Source organism: Erithacus rubecula (genome assembly GCF_903797595.1).
Source record: "Erithacus rubecula genome assembly, chromosome: 2".
Classification (NCBI taxonomy): Eukaryota; Metazoa; Chordata; class Aves; order Passeriformes; family Muscicapidae; genus Erithacus; species Erithacus rubecula.
The window spans coordinates 108,707,489-108,725,409 of NC_136685.1; the positions used below are offsets into that span (position 1 = coordinate 108,707,489).

The 17,921-nt window shown below is 49.2% G+C and overlaps 1 protein-coding gene across 1 annotated transcript in view; it reads left to right on the plus strand.

The window, feature by feature from the left end:
- The first annotated feature begins 1,325 nt into the window (after positions 1 to 1,325).
- RALGAPA2 (Ral GTPase activating protein catalytic subunit alpha 2) overlaps positions 1,326 to 17,921 on the plus strand; it is a 61,181-nt gene continuing 44,585 nt past the window's right edge. The window contains 11 exon segments of the mRNA XM_079298263.1: positions 1,326 to 1,480; positions 4,667 to 4,777; positions 5,174 to 5,223; positions 9,303 to 9,360; positions 10,251 to 10,294; positions 10,651 to 10,825; positions 12,153 to 12,268; positions 14,062 to 14,200; positions 14,520 to 14,719; positions 17,387 to 17,453; positions 17,456 to 17,631. Coding sequence (XP_079154389.1) covers positions 1,375 to 1,480; positions 4,667 to 4,777; positions 5,174 to 5,223; positions 9,303 to 9,360; positions 10,251 to 10,294; positions 10,651 to 10,825; positions 12,153 to 12,268; positions 14,062 to 14,200; positions 14,520 to 14,719; positions 17,387 to 17,453; positions 17,456 to 17,631 — 1,242 coding nt within the window. The 5' untranslated portion in view covers positions 1,326 to 1,374.

The window sequence follows — 17,921 nt, forward strand, 5'->3', positions numbered from 1 at the left end:
GATGGAAATGGTGTACAACAGGAATTACCTGTGATGGGAATGGTGCTACAGGAATTAGCTGTGATGGGAATGGTGTGCAACAGGAATTACCTGTGATGGAAATGGGGTACAACAGGAATTACCTGTGATGGGAATGGTGTACAACAGGAATTACCTGTGATGGGAATGGTGCTACAGGAATTACCTGTGATGGGAATGGTACAATAGGAATTACCTGTGATGGGAATGGTGCTACAGAAATTAGTTGTGATGGGAATGGGGTACAACAGGAATTACCTGTGATGGGAATGGTACAACAGGAATTACCTGTGATGGGAATGGTGCTACAGGAATTACCTGTGATGGGAATGGTGCTACAGGAATTAGTTGTGATGGGAATGGTGTGCAACAGGAATTACCTGTGATGGGAATGGTACAACAGGAATTGCCTGTGATGGGAATGGTGTACAACAGGAATTACCTGTGATGGAAATGGGGTACAACAGGAATTACCTGTGATGGGAAGGGTGTACAACAGGAATTGCCTGTGATGGGAATGGTGTACAACAGGAATTACCTGTGATGGAAATGGGGTACAACAGGAATTACCTGTGATGGGAAGGGTGTCCCTGTCCCTTTCCCTGTCCCCAGTGGGATGTGTTTAGGGCTTGTTGACCTGTTGCTCCCCTGACCTCAGTCCTCTGCAGCAGAAACGATCCCTGAGAGGGCTCAGAGGAAGTGACACGTGGCAGGGCCATATTTTCTGCTTCTAACAACAGCAATCATTTTGACATTTTATTTTCTCTGTTGACTCATGGCTGAAAAAATAATTTCTGTGTGATGTGCAAATTGATTTTAAGTACTTTGGTTAAAAACCTTTAAGTACTTTGGTTAAGAAGTAATTTCCCTGCAAGCCCTTGTTTTTTTTCTCAGGACCACAGCCTGCTCTGAAACTTACTACTGTTTACTTTTTCACCGGGGAGTTTCACTGGGAGCCTTCCATTGACACCCTGCCGGCTTCTGCTGCTGGGGTGGGGATGCGATTTTCTTGTGGAGCTGCGAGCCTGCTCCTTCACCTTCCGCATGCATCAGAACAGCGCGGATTAATTAAATATTGATGTAGTTATATAGTTATATAGTGATGTACTGGTGTAGTTATATAGTTATTTACTGGTGGTGCAAGCGGTGAATGTTGTCCCACGGAGATCTGCACTGATGTTGTCCCGGGGGTGTCCCGGGATGTTCGCGGGTTTCCCGCGCTCCCGCGTGACGTCAGCGCCCTGGGCGGTGACGTCAGGAGCGGGGCGGGGCGCAGCTCCCGGCGCGCCCCGCGCAGCGCGGGGGAGCCCGGCGCGCTCCCGGCGGCGGCGGCGCGCCTCCATCCCCGCAGCCGGCATGTTCTCCAGGAAGAGCCACGCCGATGTCAGGAAATCCACGCAGAAGGCGCTGGACCCCAAGAGGGACGTGCTGACCCGGCTGAAGCATCTGCGAGCTGTGCTGGGTGAGCGGGGATGGGAACGGGGGGAGCGGCCCCGGGGCACCGGGACCCGCCCGGGGTGCGCGGGACAGGGCTGGGACAGGGCTGGGACAGGGCTGGGATAGGGACAGGGCTGGGATAGGGCTGGGATAGGGACAGGGCTGGGATAGGGACAGGACAGGGACAGGGCTGGGATAGGGACAGGAACAGGACTGGGACAGGGCTGGGACAGGGCTGGGATAGGGCTGGGATAGGGCTGGGATAGGGACAGGACAGGGATAGGACAGGGACAGGGCTGGGACAGGGCTGGGATAGGGACAGGAACAGGACAGGGACAGGGCTGGGACAGGGCGGGGACAGGGCTGGGATAGGGCTGGGATAGGGACAGGACAGGGACAGGGCTGGGATAGGGACAGGGACAGGGCTGGGACAGGGCTGGGACAGGGCTGGGGTCGGGACAGGGACAGGACAGGGACAGGGCTGGGACAGGGCTGGGATAGGGACAGGGACAGGGCTGGGACAGGGCTGGGATAGGGCTGGGACAGGGACAGGGCTGGGACAGGGCTGGGGTCGGGACAGGACAGGGACAGGGCTGGGACAGGGCTGGGATAGGGACAGGGCTGGGACAAGGCTGGGATAGGGACAGGGACAGGGCTGGGACAGGGACAGGGCTGGGATAGGGACAGGGACAGGGCTGGGACAGGGCTGGGATAGGGACAGGACAGGGACAGGGCTGGGACAGGGCTGGGACAGGGACAGGACAGGGACAGGGCTGGGACAGGGACAGGACAGGGACAGGGATGGGAAAGGGACAAGGCTGGGATAGGGACAGGGCAGGACAAGGCTGGGATAGGGGCAGGGCTGGGATAGGGACAGGGACAGGGCAGGACAGGGCTGGGACAAAACTGGCCGTGTGCAGGTGGCAGCTCCCACAGCCCGATGTGGTTCAGCTGCTCTGAGAGATTGCTACCCCAAAAACACCGGAACAGCTCTGCCGAGGGATGTTCCCTCTCCCCTCCCCTGGCCGGTTTCAATCGCGGGTTTATTGTAACAAATGTCACTTTCTCCCGGTGACCCCGGAGCGGAGGGATGAGCACAAGGAATGTCAGTTCTCATAAATACGGGCTGCTCTGAGCTTTGGACTGCTGCAGGTCCCTGTGCTTGTGCAGGGCACAAGGAAAAAGAAAAGATTGTACTTTTGGCATCTCTCAAGGACAGAGCCCTGCCCAGAACAGCAGCAGGACCTGGAAGTGGCTGCTCGGTTGTGTTGAGGAATGACCAGGACCTTCCCCTTATTCCTTATTGCTATGGAGATGTTCTCATGGCCAGAACTTCTAAATGCAGTTTGTGGAAGTGCCGCTAGTGTGACTTTATTTTTTTTTTTTTTTTTTTAAGATACACTTAAGAAGTAAAAGCCTGACAAAGATTTGGCACTTCCCCCCTGCCTGGCTGTAAATGAAGCCTCAGAGCAGTTTTTTGGGACTTTTGTGAATTGCTGCACCTTAGGGATTTTTTTTTTCTGTGTCTCTTCTTGGCTAGAAATATTCTAGAAATAGAAATATTCCAGCTCTGGCTGGGTGGAAACTTCCAGGTACAGCCAGGAGGGGATGTGTGCAGAATTCCTGCTGAGTTCAGGGCTGTGGATTTTGGGGTGTTACCATCATTTTGGGAGCTGTTCTGTTGGAGGATGTTTTGGAAACGGGCTGTTGCAGGCTGACATACTTTTTTTGCAGATAAGTAAGAATTGTGCATTATTTCTGGGGTGAGGCTGGTCGTAAAAAGTTTATCATTAACCAGGGTGTGGCTGCGAGATTCTCTTCATCTCCTTTAATTTTTCAAGAGTTTGAGGATTAGGAGAGTTTTGAGAAAAGAGTGACTTAATGGAATTAAGGGATGATTCCTAACAGGTGATAACACTTGGAAAATTAGTGTCCACTCAGTTTTGGTTTTTTTTTTTTTTTTTTTAATACAACAAAGAGAGTTTGGCAGTAGACTCAGTCTCTAAGTGGTACCAGAGGGTTCCCCTAAATTTAAAATTCAGTAGGAAGGCGAGTCAGTCCTGTTTATAGAGAAGGAATGGGTGTGACCCTGGTGAGTATCTCGCTGTTTCCTGAGGCTGCTGCCTGTGGGTTTGTCCTGGGTGGGATGGTGTGTGTGCAGAGTAAATATAAAATAAATAAACCCCAATTCCCGCAGTTGGAACCCCCCTCCGGGGGTTTATCTGGTTATCTCCAGTGATAAAGGGCCCCCGTGTGAGAAGGGGAAGGAATGAGGAGAATCCTCATTCACTCAGATCAGATGCCACATTTAGCAAAAAATCAGAATTTACTGCCTTGCTGAGGCAGTTCCTTTCCCCTCCCTCGGCGATTTACAGGGAAAGTTTCCTTTTTGTTTGGATTTTAATGACCTCATTCCCTCGTATGAAATGGCTGTAAATGAAAGCCTTGTTTTCCCCCGGAGTTGTGTTTAACAGGACGCATTCATGGAGAGGAATAATTGCACTTAGCCCGAAAATTCGGGACCAGTAGTTTGCAGGAAAGAAATACCACGTTAAAGACTTTCCCTGCTCTAATTGTTTCCATAGTACAAGCAGCCAAGCAGAGCCTGACTGCTGCAGAGGTGTTAATTTAAATAAAAATCAAGTTGCTCAGGGCTAAAGTTATTTTTTTTTTTTTCTTCCAAGAAAATAAACTTATTTCAGATTTCAGAGCCAAGTTAGCACTTAGGGAAGTGCTGCACGCTCAGGTTGCCATAATTGTAAGAAATTAATTGGGAATGTGCTGTTTTCTGGTTTGATCTGCTTGCCAGATGAATGCAAGAACTGAATTTGCATCCAGAAATCTTTGCTGGTGTTTTTTTCTCCAGCAGTACCTGCTTGGTTTGGTGGCACAGAGGCCATTTGGATTTGGTTACACAGCTAAGACTCACCCCATTTATTTTTGTTATTCTGTTTTTTTTTTTATTGTTTGGGTTTTTTTACCTTTTTTTTTTAATGGAAAGCAAACAAACCAAAGTCCCACTGCAGACTGTCATAAATTCCATGAAACTCCTTGCAAGGATGGGCTCACAGTTTAGTGGAGAATACTCAGTGAACTCACTGAAATCGTTTTGTTCTGCACTGATTTCATTCTCTGGTGCTAAATTTGCAGAATGCCTGAAATTCTCATCCTCCTGCTCTTGTGTAATTGCTCTGTTTGTTCCTCTTTTCAGATATTGTGGATGGAAGTGACCTGAAGCAGTTTTTTGACAGCAATTATTCTCAGATTTATTTTATATTCTATGAAAACTTCATAACACTGGAAAACAGCCTGAAGCAAAAAGGTAAATTTTGGAATTTTTCCAACAGCTGCTGCTGGTCAGAGAATTCCACTGGAACCTATGCAGTGGTTATATGGTCCCCAATTATCTATATTTACACCTAATAATTTCCTGCAGTACTGTGTTAGTATTAATAATTTCAATTTTACTGTAGCAGGAGAGCAGCAGCTGATCACATTTCTGGGTTCATTCCAGCATTTATTATTATTATTAATATGATTATTATTACTAATAACACCCACCCTGTCAGCTGGGCACAGCTCACACCTGGGATCTTAATTGCAGATGAGCAATTAACTGAGTGGCATCTTGGAGCTCAGCTGAGCCTGATTCTGCTGCCTTTTGTTGGTTTTTTTTCTGGCAATTGCTTTTCAAGCAATCTTGTTTTGTGTCTTGCAGGGAATAAGTCACAAAGGGAGGAGCTGGACTCCATCCTCTTTCTTTTTGAGGTAAGTTTTGCATGCCACAAAACCTGGTTTGTGTTTTAACTCTTGCTGTTGTTCTGTGCTTCCTTAGGGCTTTGCAGGGATTTTATCAGAATGGTTTTGGTGGAATTTTGGAGCCCTGCTGCACTCACTAGTTGCATTTGCTTTGTTAGGCTGAACCTTTCAAGGGAAATAAAAATTTAGGAGTCACCAGCTACTGCTCATCAGTGTGATCTGAGTGTGTGAAATGCTAATTTGGGATATTTTATTATTTTTATTGTATTATTTTTTTATTATTCAGTGTAGCATCCTTCCCTCCTGGCCATTAGAGCAGTGGCTGGGGAGGAAATGGTGCCCAGTTAACTTTTGCACAATCAAATCAGGATTGTTTTAATTTAAAGCAGAATAGTCCAGGCTAGGTTACCTCTTTGACTGGAGTTATTGGCTAAATATGTTTGGATGTGAGGAAATAAAGCACATAAAAATGTTCTTACAGTGCTCACAGAAATCCTGAGCATGAGCTCTGCCTGTCTCTAGTCTAATTATTGTTATTTAGGCAGTTAATTAGCTAAATAATTGGCCAGATTTCTCTGTTAAGGTTAAACACACACATCATCTACTGATTTATTTTGCTTTTCTTTATTTCTTTCTCTGTCACTTGAACTCCTAACTTTTTACTTGAGTGTTGCATCACAGAAATGTAATCTTTGTTGATATTTTGGTGGGTTTTTGGTAGAAAACAACCCTTCAAACTTTCAGTGGGACTCTAGAAATGGAAGCTAAAACAAACTCTTCCTTATGCCAGGAGTGTTTTTGGGGCAGGGGAAACTCTTCAGGAATGCCAAGGGATGGAGCAGGCATTCTCCAAGCTGCAGGAAACAAAACTAATTGATTGTTAAGCTTGCCATGTTTAGTGTGATGGCAGCAGGAGGCAGGGGGATGCTGCATTTTCTGCTAATTAGCTAAGTAGGTGTTTGCTCAGGATTAACGAATGCTGAGTCCCCGTGCTGAGGGTTAACAGCTTCAAAATCAATAAAAATATTTATGAGGGAGCTGCATTTCCTTGTGCTGCTGTTGTGGAGTGACACCTAGTGTGTGTGTGTTGGGCAGCTTTTCCCACAAATCCTCTGCAAAACCCCCTCGGCTTGGGAGGAATTCGTGGGAATTCTGGTTTTTACATCAGCTTGGGCACACAGCAACACCCCAAAGAGGAAATGTCAGCCAGCAGGGAGGGGTGTGAAGGGTTAATGAACATCTCTGCAATGGATATTTGTGAGGTGATATGGCAGCACTGCTGTTGTTTTTCTCCATTTCAGATAAAAGCCCAGAATTAATGACAGACAATATTTTTTTTTCTGCTCTTGTCCCTTGTGTCCCTGTTCCCTTTCAAATCCACAGACCTGCCAGGAGGTGCACTGGATTAATTAATTTTATATATTTATGTCCACTTTCTGCCTCCAATAACAGTATTGTGCCCTCATCTGCTTGTGAGAGTTTGGGGTGCTTTTCTTAAATAAGAAAATATTCTTTTTTTTTTCTTGCAGCATCAGGTGCTGATTCCTCTGACACTTTAATGAACCAAAAGCAGATTGATGGGTTTGATACACCTAGATCAATTTCTCTATAATTCTCTATAATTTTTCCTCATTAATTAAGAACAGCCACACCTGTCATGCTGATGGTGCCATGAAATTCATTCCACTCATCCAGCAGGTTCACTGGATGGAATGTTTTGCACTCAGAATTTTTCAGGTGTAGGAAACTTCCCCAGGTCCATCTTTTGTGTGGAGTTTGTGGTTTCTTGAGCCTGGTGCAGATGTGGGTGCTGAGTTTCACTCTCAGCGGGGTAACAAAGGGACTTTTTTTTTAGTTTATAACATCAGAAGTGCTTATAGATTTGCTTTTCTACACATAGAAAATTACTTTTGGAGCCACTCTGCCATCATTCCAATAACATTGCTGCTGTTTTTGCAGCACTCTGGGGTAAATTCTAGCTACATTTTATTTCAGAGATCTTGCTGCTCCTCATTATGCCTGGGGCACTCACCAAATAACTGTAAATAATTCATTGATGCAATAAATGGAGTATCCCAGCCTCCAGGAGTGGGTTTGCTCAGCATTTTGGGGTGGCTGAGAGCATCACTGCTGGTTTTCCCCCCATGGGGCAGGGGAGGATCCCTTGGAATTCCAACCAGGGGGTGAAAACAATGGGGTTTTTCAAAAAAACCTAGCAGTTTGGGGTAAGGCAGAGTGAGCCTGTGGAAATATGAACCTTGGTGGGTTTGATTTTTGTGTAAACTGAGGTTTAGGCTGAGCATTATTCCTAGTCATGCAGGAAGCCCAAAGGAAAAGGAACTATGGATAATCAGTTAAAGGAACTGACAGATACCCTGATGTGTTGATCAGCAGTAATACCTAATTTCTATTTCAAGTGTGCTGTAATGGATTACCATACAGATGCAGCAAAGCACCAAGCATTAAATAGATCTATGTGTTTTCTGGAAAAGCAATATTATTTTGCACCGTGGGGGTTTCTTAAAAACATTTCTTATCAGTGTAGTGTGAAACCAGGGACAGGATGGCAACTTTTGCACCAGGGTGTTTTTTTTTTTTTCCTCCCAGGAGCTCTGTGTTGCTCATTTGGATGGGTCCTGCTGTGCTGTCTGTGAACATTGATTTTTGAGAGTGCTGTGGGGCAGGTGATCAGTCACACCCCAACTTTATTTATTTTTATTTTTATTTTTTTGCCCCAAAATAAATATATTCACTGCTTTCCTGGTTTTGGGATGCTGAAAAGGAGAGCACGAGGGAAGTGATTGAAGTGTCTGCAAGTGGGAAGAGACTCCTGCTGTCCTTGCTGATGGTTTGGACCCTTGAATTATTTGGATTCAGTCAGGGTGTTGGATTCTGTGTTTTGTAGAGAGAAAAGAACAGTCAGGGTGTTGTTTTCTGCCCCAACCCCCTGGTTTTGTGCAGTTGAGTTTAACTTTTCCTGCTCCTCGTTGAACTGTGCAGCAACCTTTATTTTCCTGCTTTTCTCTGGATGCACCCTAAACTTGGCTGAGCCTGGGAATGTGAAAATTGCTACCAAATTCTTTTTCCAAGTGTGTTTCTCATGGAGCTTTGCACCTTTCCAGCCTGTGCAGCTCTCACCTTGTCCCAGCTCCATTCCTGGCAGGGAACTTTTGGGTGAGTTGTGTGGTTTGAGCTGGTTTGTCACAGGGTTTTGTTTCCTGGAGCTTTTCCTTGGGCACAGAGCCAGCTCCAGGCAGAGCTCCTGGCTTAGCTTAGTTTAAATGTGCTCCTGGGTTAGTTTAGGTTAGGTTAGCTTAGCTTAGAAGTGCTCCTGGTTTAGTTTAGGACTCCTTGCTGCCCCGTGCCAAGTTAAGTAATGATTAATGCCAGCAGCGCTCCTGAGGAGTGTGAGCTGCTGAGTTTCAATGTGCAGATGGATAACAGGAGCTCTTTGTCCATGGATCCTGCAATCTGACTGGCAGAAGTGTTTAATTAGCAGGTAAAGCTCCATGTGAGCCATGGCATTCCTGCTGCCCACAGCCAGGGAACTGGACCTCTGACCCTCTGCTGCTGGGGAGGGAGCTGGGCACTGGCACTGCAGCCAAACCCAGGGAAAGAATGCCTGGTTTGCATTTTTAACCTTCCAGAAATGCCAAATGCTGTGCTAAGGTGTGGAGGACCAGCCTGTCTGTGACCCGAGGTCCTCATGTCCATGAACTTCCATCCTCTGCTGTGGAGAAAGGAATGTTCCCTGCCCAAAAATTCTGTTCTGAGTGTTGGATGTGATTTCTGGAGCTCTGGCTGTCAGTTATTTACAGCATCATGTAATCCCATTTGGTTTCCAAACAGAAGTGTTCAAATCCAGTTTCCCATTTAAATCTCTTTTCCTAATTTCTTATTTCAGTGGCTGGAAAGTTGTGGGTGGGGACATTTTTTTGTGGGGAGCTCTTCTACCTGGTCCATAATAGTTTAAAAATAAACTGTGTGTATACTCCCTTCCCATTTTTGTGGTTTGTGTATCCATTTCTCTGCATCCCCTGCTGAACCAGGTCTATCACAGAAAATCTGACTGCTTTTGTTTCCTGCAGAAAATCTTGCAGCTTCTACCCGAGAGGATTTTTTATCGATGGCATTTTCGCAGTATAGGTAAGAAGAAATGCTTTAAACCAAAAAATGCACAAACTTTTTGGTGGTTCTTTTGGATCAGTTGTTCTTTTGATGGGTGGTGTATGAAATTAGAGTTATGAAATTTCAAATTCTGCTTCCAAATGCCACCAGTGTGGCACCAAAGGGTTTTTATGCTGCTCACTCCAATTTTATGGGAAGGGTTCTGCTCCTTCCATGTGGAACTTTGTTGGTTTGCAGCACTGTCTGCCCAGCTTTTTTTTTTTTTTTTCTGCCATTTTTGCCATCAGAACAAGGAATTGCTGTTGCAGAAGAACAATGGGAGGAAGTTAAAGGTCAAGGGAAGGGCTGTTGTCACATTTCCACTCAGCAGTGACAAAAACAAGAGGAGAGACATCTGCCTGGCCACTTTGGGAGGGTTCAGCTGAACCACTCCTGGCCAAATTGGTTCCACTCAGTTGCTCTGTAGCTGGTACATTCTTTGTGCTTCTAGTGAATGGTCATAGCTGGAATAATTTTTTTTTTTTAATCTGTGTCCAAAAAACGATGTGCAAAATTTGGCAGAGTGTTTGCCTTGTGATTTCCTTTGGCTTAACCTACACAGATTAATTATTTCTATTTAATCTTGGGAAATGGTGAGATCCTGAGGGAATAAGGAGTGTGTGCTATTCACAGATCTTACTGATAATGAGAATAATTTGAGACATGCTCCTCTGATGAAACCTAGAGGATCTCACAGTTGATCTTGGGTGGTGGTGGCTGTAACCAGATTCACTGGTTTCCTTCATAGTTACCTTCAAACCCAGTGCAGTGGCCCCAGATTAAATTAAAGCAGGTTTTCATGGAACATTTCTGAAAATCTTATGGTGGGAGAAGTGCCTGACAGTGTCTACTTGATTTTCCTAATCCAGGCTCGATTCTGAAGAAGCTTTTGCACACTGGAAATTCTCTCAAGGTATTGTGTTAATATTTTCCTAATTCTTTTCACTCTGATTCCTGGGCAGCTTCCCAACAGCAGTGTTTTCCTGATGTTAGGCTTTGCAATTTTTTTTCTTATTCACCTTTCAATTATAAGTTGAATAACTGATCCTTGATTAATGTAATGTGAGTTTTCAGTCATTTTGCTGCTCTAGTGACCAATTTGGAGTTACCTGGAGGGGGTGTTAATAGGTGTGTGTTTAACAGCTGGTTGTTTGAGGTGTGTGTGGTGTCAGAGGCAGGATCTGTGAGTGCTGTGAGTCCCGTGGGTGCTGGCAGGACCCCGAGGGGCGCTGTCCCTGTCCCTGCAGTGTCACCAGGCTTTCCCTGCAGCTCAGGTGTGAAGGGATCAGGCTGTTCCTGCTGTGGCTGCAGGCCCTGCAGACCAACTGTGGGGAGGAGCAGCTGCTGCTCTTTGCCTGCCTGGTGCCCGGATTGCCCCCCCTGCCCTCCCCGCGGGGACCCTGCACGCTGGACAGCCTGCTCTGCCCCGCCCCTGCTCCCGATGGTGAGGGGATGGGGGCTCATCCTGGGGGGCTGGGGGTTCATCATGGGGATGCTGGGGTTCATCCTGGATGTTCCTGGGGGTGCTGGGGGTCCATTCTCATGTTCCTGGGGTGCTGCTGGGTCCTGGGGGTGCTGGGGGCTCATCCTGGGTGTCCCTGGGTGTTCCTGGGGGTCCATTCTCCTGTTCCAGGGGTGTTCCTGGGGGTCCTGGGTGTTCCTGGGGGTCCATCCTGGGGGTCCATCCTGGCTGTTCCTGGGGGTCCATCCTGGCTGTTCCTGGGGGGGGCTGGGGGTCCTGGGTATCCCTGGGTGTTCCTGGGGGTCCATTCTCCTGTTCCTGGGGGTGCTGGGGTCCATCCTGGGTGTCCCTGGCTGTTCCTGGGGGTCCATCCTGGGGATCCATCCTGGGTGTCCCTGGGGGTCCATCCTGGGTGTCCCTGGGGGTCCATCCTGGGTGTTCCTGGGGGTCCATCCTGGGTGTCCCTGGCTGTTCCTGGGGGTCCATCCTGGCTGTTCCTGGGGGTCCATCCTGGCTGTTCCTGGGTGTTCCTGGGTGTCCCTGGGGGTCCATCCTGGGTGTCCCTGGGGGTCCATCCTGGGTGTTCCTGGGGGTCCATCCTGGGTGTCCCTGGCTGTTCCTGGGGGTCCATCCTGGGTGTCCCTGGGGGTCCATCCTGGCTGTTCCTGGGTGTTCCTGGGGGTCCATCCTGGGTGTCCCTGGCTGTTCCTGGGGGTCCATCCTGGGTGTCCCTGGCTGTTCCTGGGGGTCCATCCTGGGGATCCCTGGCTGTTCCTGGGGGTCCATCCTGGGTGTCCCTGGGGGTCCATCCTGGCTGTTCCTGGGTGTTCCTGGGTGTTCCTGGGGGTCCATCCTGGCTGTTCCTGGGGGTCCATCCTGGGTGTTCCTGGGGGGGCTGGGGTCCATCCTGGCTGTTCCTGGGGGTCCATCCTGGGTGTCCCTGGGTGTCCCTGGGTGTCCCTGGGGGTCCATCCTGGGTATCCCTGGCTGTTCCTGGGGGTCCATCCTGGCTGTTTCTGGGGGGGCTGGGGGTCCTGGGTGTCCCTGACTGTTCTGGTGCTGCTCCTGGAGTGTCCCCCTGTCCCTGGGTGCACCCAGAGCTCCTGTCACTGTCACTGTCACCCTGGGGCTCTTGGGGTGCTCCAGTTCAGCATTTCACCCACATTTCAACATTCCCATTTCACTGCCCCACAGGCACTTTTGGGGTTCCCCCTGCTGCATCTGGGACACCTCAGAGCCCACAGAAAAAAAAAAAATCTCCCATTTTCACTATTTCCATCTATAATTTGCTTTTATGATTCGATTTTAGCCAAGATTTTGCCAGAAGAAATCACACCACTTTTACCAGCTGTCTCTGGGGAGAAAATTGCAGAGGACCAGACCTGCTATTTCCTGCAGCTCCTGCTCAAATACATGGTGATTCAGGTGAGCAGATGGAAAATGTTTTTATGGAAAATCATCCTAAAGGTGTTTTTGGTGAAATTTGTCAAAATGTTGTGATAATTAATTAATGTTACCCAAATTTATTTTTCTATGTGCTCGTGGTTCCTTTTAGAAAATTTGGATAAAGATGGAGTTTGTTCTCTTTGGGACAAAAAATGTAAAGATCGCTGGAGGAAAAAATAAATAGAGATGAAAATAACATGTACATCAAAATTAATTAAAGTAGATCAGATCAATCTGCACAGGAAAGAAATTAATGTAGAGATAGAAAAAGTACAAATGAAGAAAGATGTGAAATAAAGTGGGAGCTGTGCAGACAAGGAAAATTAAAGAGCCTGTAATTAAAAAAAAGATAAATTATAATTAAATATTGGAGATGAAATTTATAGTAGGGAAAGGAAACAGCAGAATAATATTGGGAAAGGGAATTGTCATCTGGAGGGAAAGATGGATATAAAATAGAGAGAGCTGTCTGTCTGTCTGTCTGTCCATCCTGCAGCTTGTCCAGGTGGTTTTGGGCTGCTCTGTCTGTCTGTCTGTCTGTCTGTCCTGCAGCTTGTCCAGGTGGTTTTGGGCTGCTCTGTCTGTCTGTCTGTCTGTCTGTCCTGCAGCTTGTCCAGGTGGTTTTGGGCTGCTCTGTCTGTCTGTCTGTCTGTCCTGCAGCTTGTCCAGGTGGTTTTGGGCTGCTCTGTCTGTCTGTCTGTCTGTCCTGCAGCTTGTCCAGGTGGTTTTGGGCTGCTCTGTCTGTCTGTCTGTCCGTCCTGCAGCTTGTCCAGGTGGTTTTGGGCTGCTCTGTCTGTCTGTCTGTCTGTCCGTCCTGCAGCTTGTCCAGGTGGTTTTGGGCTGCTCTGTCTGTCTGTCTGTCTGTCCTGCAGCTTGTGCAGGTGGTTTTGGGCTGCTCTGTCTGTCTGTCTGTCTGTCTGTCCTGCAGCTTGTGCAGGTGGTTTTGGGCTGCTCTGTCTGTCTGTCTGTCTGTCTGTCCTGCAGCTTGTCCAGGTGGTTTTGGGCTGCTCTGTCTGTCTGTCTGTCCTGCAGCTTGTGCAGGTGGTTTTGGGCTGCTCTGTCTGTCTGTCTGTCTGTCCTGCAGCTTGTGCAGGTGGTTTTGGGCTGCTCTGTCTGTCTGTCTGTCTGTCCTGCCCCTTGTCCAGGTGGTTTTGGGCTGCTCTGTCTGTCTGTCTGTCTGTCCATCCTGCAGCTTGTCCAGGTGGTTTTGGGCTGCTCTGTCTGTCTGTCTGTCTGTCTGTCCTGCAGCTTGTCCAGGTGGTTTTGGGCTGCTCTGTCTGTCTGTCTGTCTGTCCATCCTGCAGCTTGTCCAGGTGGTTTTGGGCTGCTCTGTCTGTCTGTCTGTCTGTCCATCCTGCAGCTTGTCCAGGTGGTTTTGGGCTGCTCTGTCTGTCTGTCTGTCTGTCCATCCTGCAGCTTGTCCAGGTGGTTTTGAGCTGCTCTGTCTGTCTGTCTGTCTGTCCTGCAGCTTGTCCAGGTGGTTTTGGGCTGCTCTGTCTGTCTGTCTGTCTGTCTGTCCTGCAGCTTGTCCAGGTGGTTTTGGGCTGCTCTGTCTGTCTGTCTGTCTGTCTGTCCATCCTGCAGCTTGTCCAGGTGGTTTTGAGCTGCTCTGTCTGTCTGTCCATCCCTCCTGCTCATTGTACAGGAGATTTTGGGCTGCTCTGTTTTTTACTCTCTCGGTGCAGTTTTTGTTTTCACTATTCCGTTGGAACCAGCTGTCAGTATTTAACATTTTCCTTTTTTCTTTTTTTTTCTCTATTTTTTTTCCCCAGGCTGCCAGCTTGGAGTGGAAGAACAAGGAGAACCAGGACACTGGTTTCAAGTTCCTCTTCACTTTGTTCAGGAAATATTACCTTCCCCACTTGTTCCCATCTTTCACCAAGCTCACCAACCTCTACAAACCTGTGCTGGGTGAGTTTTGGGTTTTTTACCTGGAAGTGGGAAAAGGCAGAGCCTGCTCTGGTACCTGCAAGTTGGTTTTGTGTGGTTTGCTGTAAAATTAATTTACAGTGTGGCAGGGCTGGCTCTTGGTTCCAGCTTTTGCAGCCCTTTTGCTTTTCTTTGTGCACTGCAAGTGATAACCCCAGGAAGGAGCTGAGCTGTTACATTCTCCTGAGAAACCATAAAGCTGGGATAGAACACAAAGATTAATAAAATAAAATCATTCATTGAGTTTCCCCAGTTACTGAGACCCCATTTTGTTCCTCCTTTCCTTTTTTTGTGCCCTCAGACATCCCAGACATCAGGCCCAGGCCAGTTTATGTGGCAGCAACCCGGAACAATGAGAGTGTGTACTGCACCAAAATCCCCTTCATGGCAGCCCGGGTGGTGTTCATCAAGTGGCTGGTCACCTTCTTCCTTGAAAAGAAGTATTTGGCTGCTGTTCACAATTCCAAAAATGGAGGGGAAGTGCTCCCTAAAATTATTCAGGTGGGTTTTGAAGTTTGAATCTCTTCTTGCAGGTGATTTCACTGCACTGGCAGCTGGAGCACAAAGAAATGTGTAACTGATGTAGTTGTTTATTTGATTTTCTTTTTCTTTGCTGGAGGGGACAATCTCCAAGCAAAACCCTTCAGTAATTCACTAGAAGTTTTTTTTTTTCCTCTCATAACTTGTTGCATTTCCAGCTTCAGCAGCATTATATTTGGACTTTTGGAATTTTCTCTGTGAACTGTCATGCTTGGTGGTTGCATGGAGCATTTCTCAGCTACATCAAAGTCTGCTTTGTTTTCCTCTGAGTTATAGCAGCTGTTTACAATGAGACATTAGAGAAATATTTCATTTATAAACTCATGGTTGAGACTTCTCTGGTGTTAGATGTCTCACCATGAATTTTATAAATTGATGCTTTTGAGAGACTCTCCAGCTCCCTGTTCAGAATTTGGAATCAATCTCAGCTTGCATTTAATCTTGAGCTTTAGGTGAGTGTCAGCTGTGGGCTCAGCAGAGAGGCAAAACAGGTTGAGAGGCTGCAAAATGCACACAGTGCCAGAGCAAAAGGATGCTGAGCATGATAATGTGTGCAATCCATCTTTTCCCCAAGATCAAGGGGATTCCTCTCCACTGTGCCTGTGCCTCCTTTTACTCTTAGTGTGGACAGTTGTGTGCTGGGAGGAGGTGTCCAGTTTGGAAAGGCTAAATTCTTTCTTGGATGGAGCAGTAGGCTGAAATTTGCTGTGTCAGAGGATCCTGAGCTGTCCAAGGGGATCCCAGTGTGCTGTGTCAGGGAATCCTGAGCTGTCCAAGGGGATCCCAGTGTGCTGTGTCAGGGGATCCTGAGCTCTCCAAGGGGATCCCAGTGTGCTGTGTCAGGGAATCCTGAGCTCTCCAAGGGGATCCCAGTGTGCTGTGTCAGGGGATCCTGAGCTCTCCAAGGGGATCCCAGTGTGCTGTGTCAGGGAATCCTGAGCTCTCCAAGGGGATCCCAGTGTGCTGTGTCAGGGGATCCTGAGCTCTCCAAGAGGATCCCAGTGTACTGTGTCAGGGAATCCTGAGCTGTCCAAGAGGATCCCAGTGTGCTGTGTCAGGCAGGGGATCCTGAGCTCTCCAAGAGGATCCCAGTGTACTGTGTCAGGCAGGGGATCCTGAGCTCTCCAAGAGGATCCCAGTGTACTGTGTCAGGGAATCCTGAGCTCTCCAAGAGGATCCCAGTGTGCTGTGTCAGAGGATCCTGAGCTCTCCAAGAGGATCCCAGTGTGCTGTGTCAGGGGATCCTGAGCTCTCCACGTGGATCCCAGTGTGCTGTGTCAGGCAGGGGATCCTGAGCTCTCCAAGGGGATCCCAGTGTGCTGTGTCATGGGAATCCTGAGCTTCAAGGGGATCCCAGTGTGCTGTGTCAGGCAGGGGATCCTGAGCTCTCCAAGGGATCCCCAGTGTGCTGTGTCAGGCAGGGGATCCTGAGCTCTCCAAGAGGATCCCAGTGTGCTTGTTCAGTCAGGGATCCTGAGCTCTCCAAGGGATCCCAGTGTGCTGTGTCAACAGGGAATCCTGAGCTCTCCAAGAGGGATCCCAGTGTGCTGTGTCAGAGGGAATCCTGAGCTCTCCAAGAGGATCCCCAGTGTGCCTGTGTCAGGGATCCTGAGCTCTCCAAGGGGATCCCAGTGTGCTGTGTCAAGGGAATCCCTGAGCTCTCCAAGAGGATCCCAGTGGCTGTGTCAGGGAATCCTGAGCTCTCCAAGAGGATCCAGTGTGCTGTGTCAGGGGATCCTGAGCTCCAAGGGGATCCCAGTGTGCTGTGTCAGGCAGAATCCTGAGCTCCAAGGGATCCCAGTGTGCTGTGTCAGACAGGGATCCTGAGCTCTCCAGGTGGATCCCAGTGTGCTGTGTCAGGGGATCCTGAGCTCTCCAAGAGGATCCCAGTGTGCTGTGTCAGGCAGAATCCTGAGCTGTCCAAGGGAATCCCAGTGTGCTGTGTCAGACAGGGAATCCTGAGCTCTCCAAGGGGATCCCAGTGTGCTGTGTCAGGGAATCCTGAGCTCTCCAAGAGGATCCCAGTGTGCTGTGTCAGACAGGGATCCTGAGCTCTCCAGGTGGATCCCAGTGTGCTGTGTCAGGGGATCCTGAGCTCTCCAGTGGATCCCAGTGTGCTGTGTCAGGCAGGGATCCTGAGCTCTCCAAGAGATCCCAGTGTGCTGTGTCAGGGGATCCTGAGCTCTCCAGGGATCCCAGTGTGCTGTGTCAGACAGGGAATCCTGAGCTCTCCAGGTGGATCCCAGTGTGCTGTGTCAGGGGATCCTGAGCTCTCCAAGAGGATCCCAGTGTGCTGTGTCAGACAGGGAATCCTGAGCTCTCCAAGGGGATCCCAGTGTGCTGTGTCAGACAGGGAATCCTGAGCTCTCCAGGTGGATCCCAGTGTGCTGTGTCAGACAGGGGATCCTGAGCTCTCCAAGGGGATCCCAGTGTGCTGTGTCAGGACAGGGGAATCCTGAGCTCTCCAAGAGGATCCAGTGTGCTGTTCAGACAGGGGATCTGAGCTCTCAGGTGGATCCCAGTGTGCTGTACCTGCTGGGATGGCAATGCAGTCCCCGTCAGGTCTATCCCAGCTCTCAGGTGGCTCTCATGCTGACGCTGTCCCCGCTGTCCCCGCTGTCCCCGCAGGCAGCCGCCCGCGCGCTCCCGAGAAAGGGCGCGGAGCCGGAGGGCGCAGCGGCGCCGTCGGGCGAGCAGGGATGGGCGGTGCCGGCAGCGGCAGCAGCAGCAGCAGCAGCCCCTGGGACAGGAGGCTGAGCGGCTGCAGCCTGTGCAGCGTGGAGGAGCAGCACCGCGGCGTCTACGACATGGTGCAGGGCATCCTGCTCTCCACGCGCGGATACGTCAACTTCGTCCACGAGGTGTTCCGCCAGGTCAGCGCCCCTGCCCTGCTGCTCTGCCTCCTGTCGGGCAGGGGAACGGGTGTGGGACGCCTTGGGCTGCCCTGGGGTCGCTGGGCAAGCCTGGTGCTCAAGGGGTCCCTGGCAGAGTCGGTGCCGGTCACGGCAGCAGCGTCTGAGCTCAGGCTCCTTCTTAGATCTGTTTAACACCCAAATTATGGATTTGTGGGGACTGAGGTTTGTGCCTAAAGGGGCAGCGTGGATGGTGGGTGTGTCTGTGTGTCCTGCCCGGGGTGAAATGGGCGAGTTTTCCATTCCAGGCT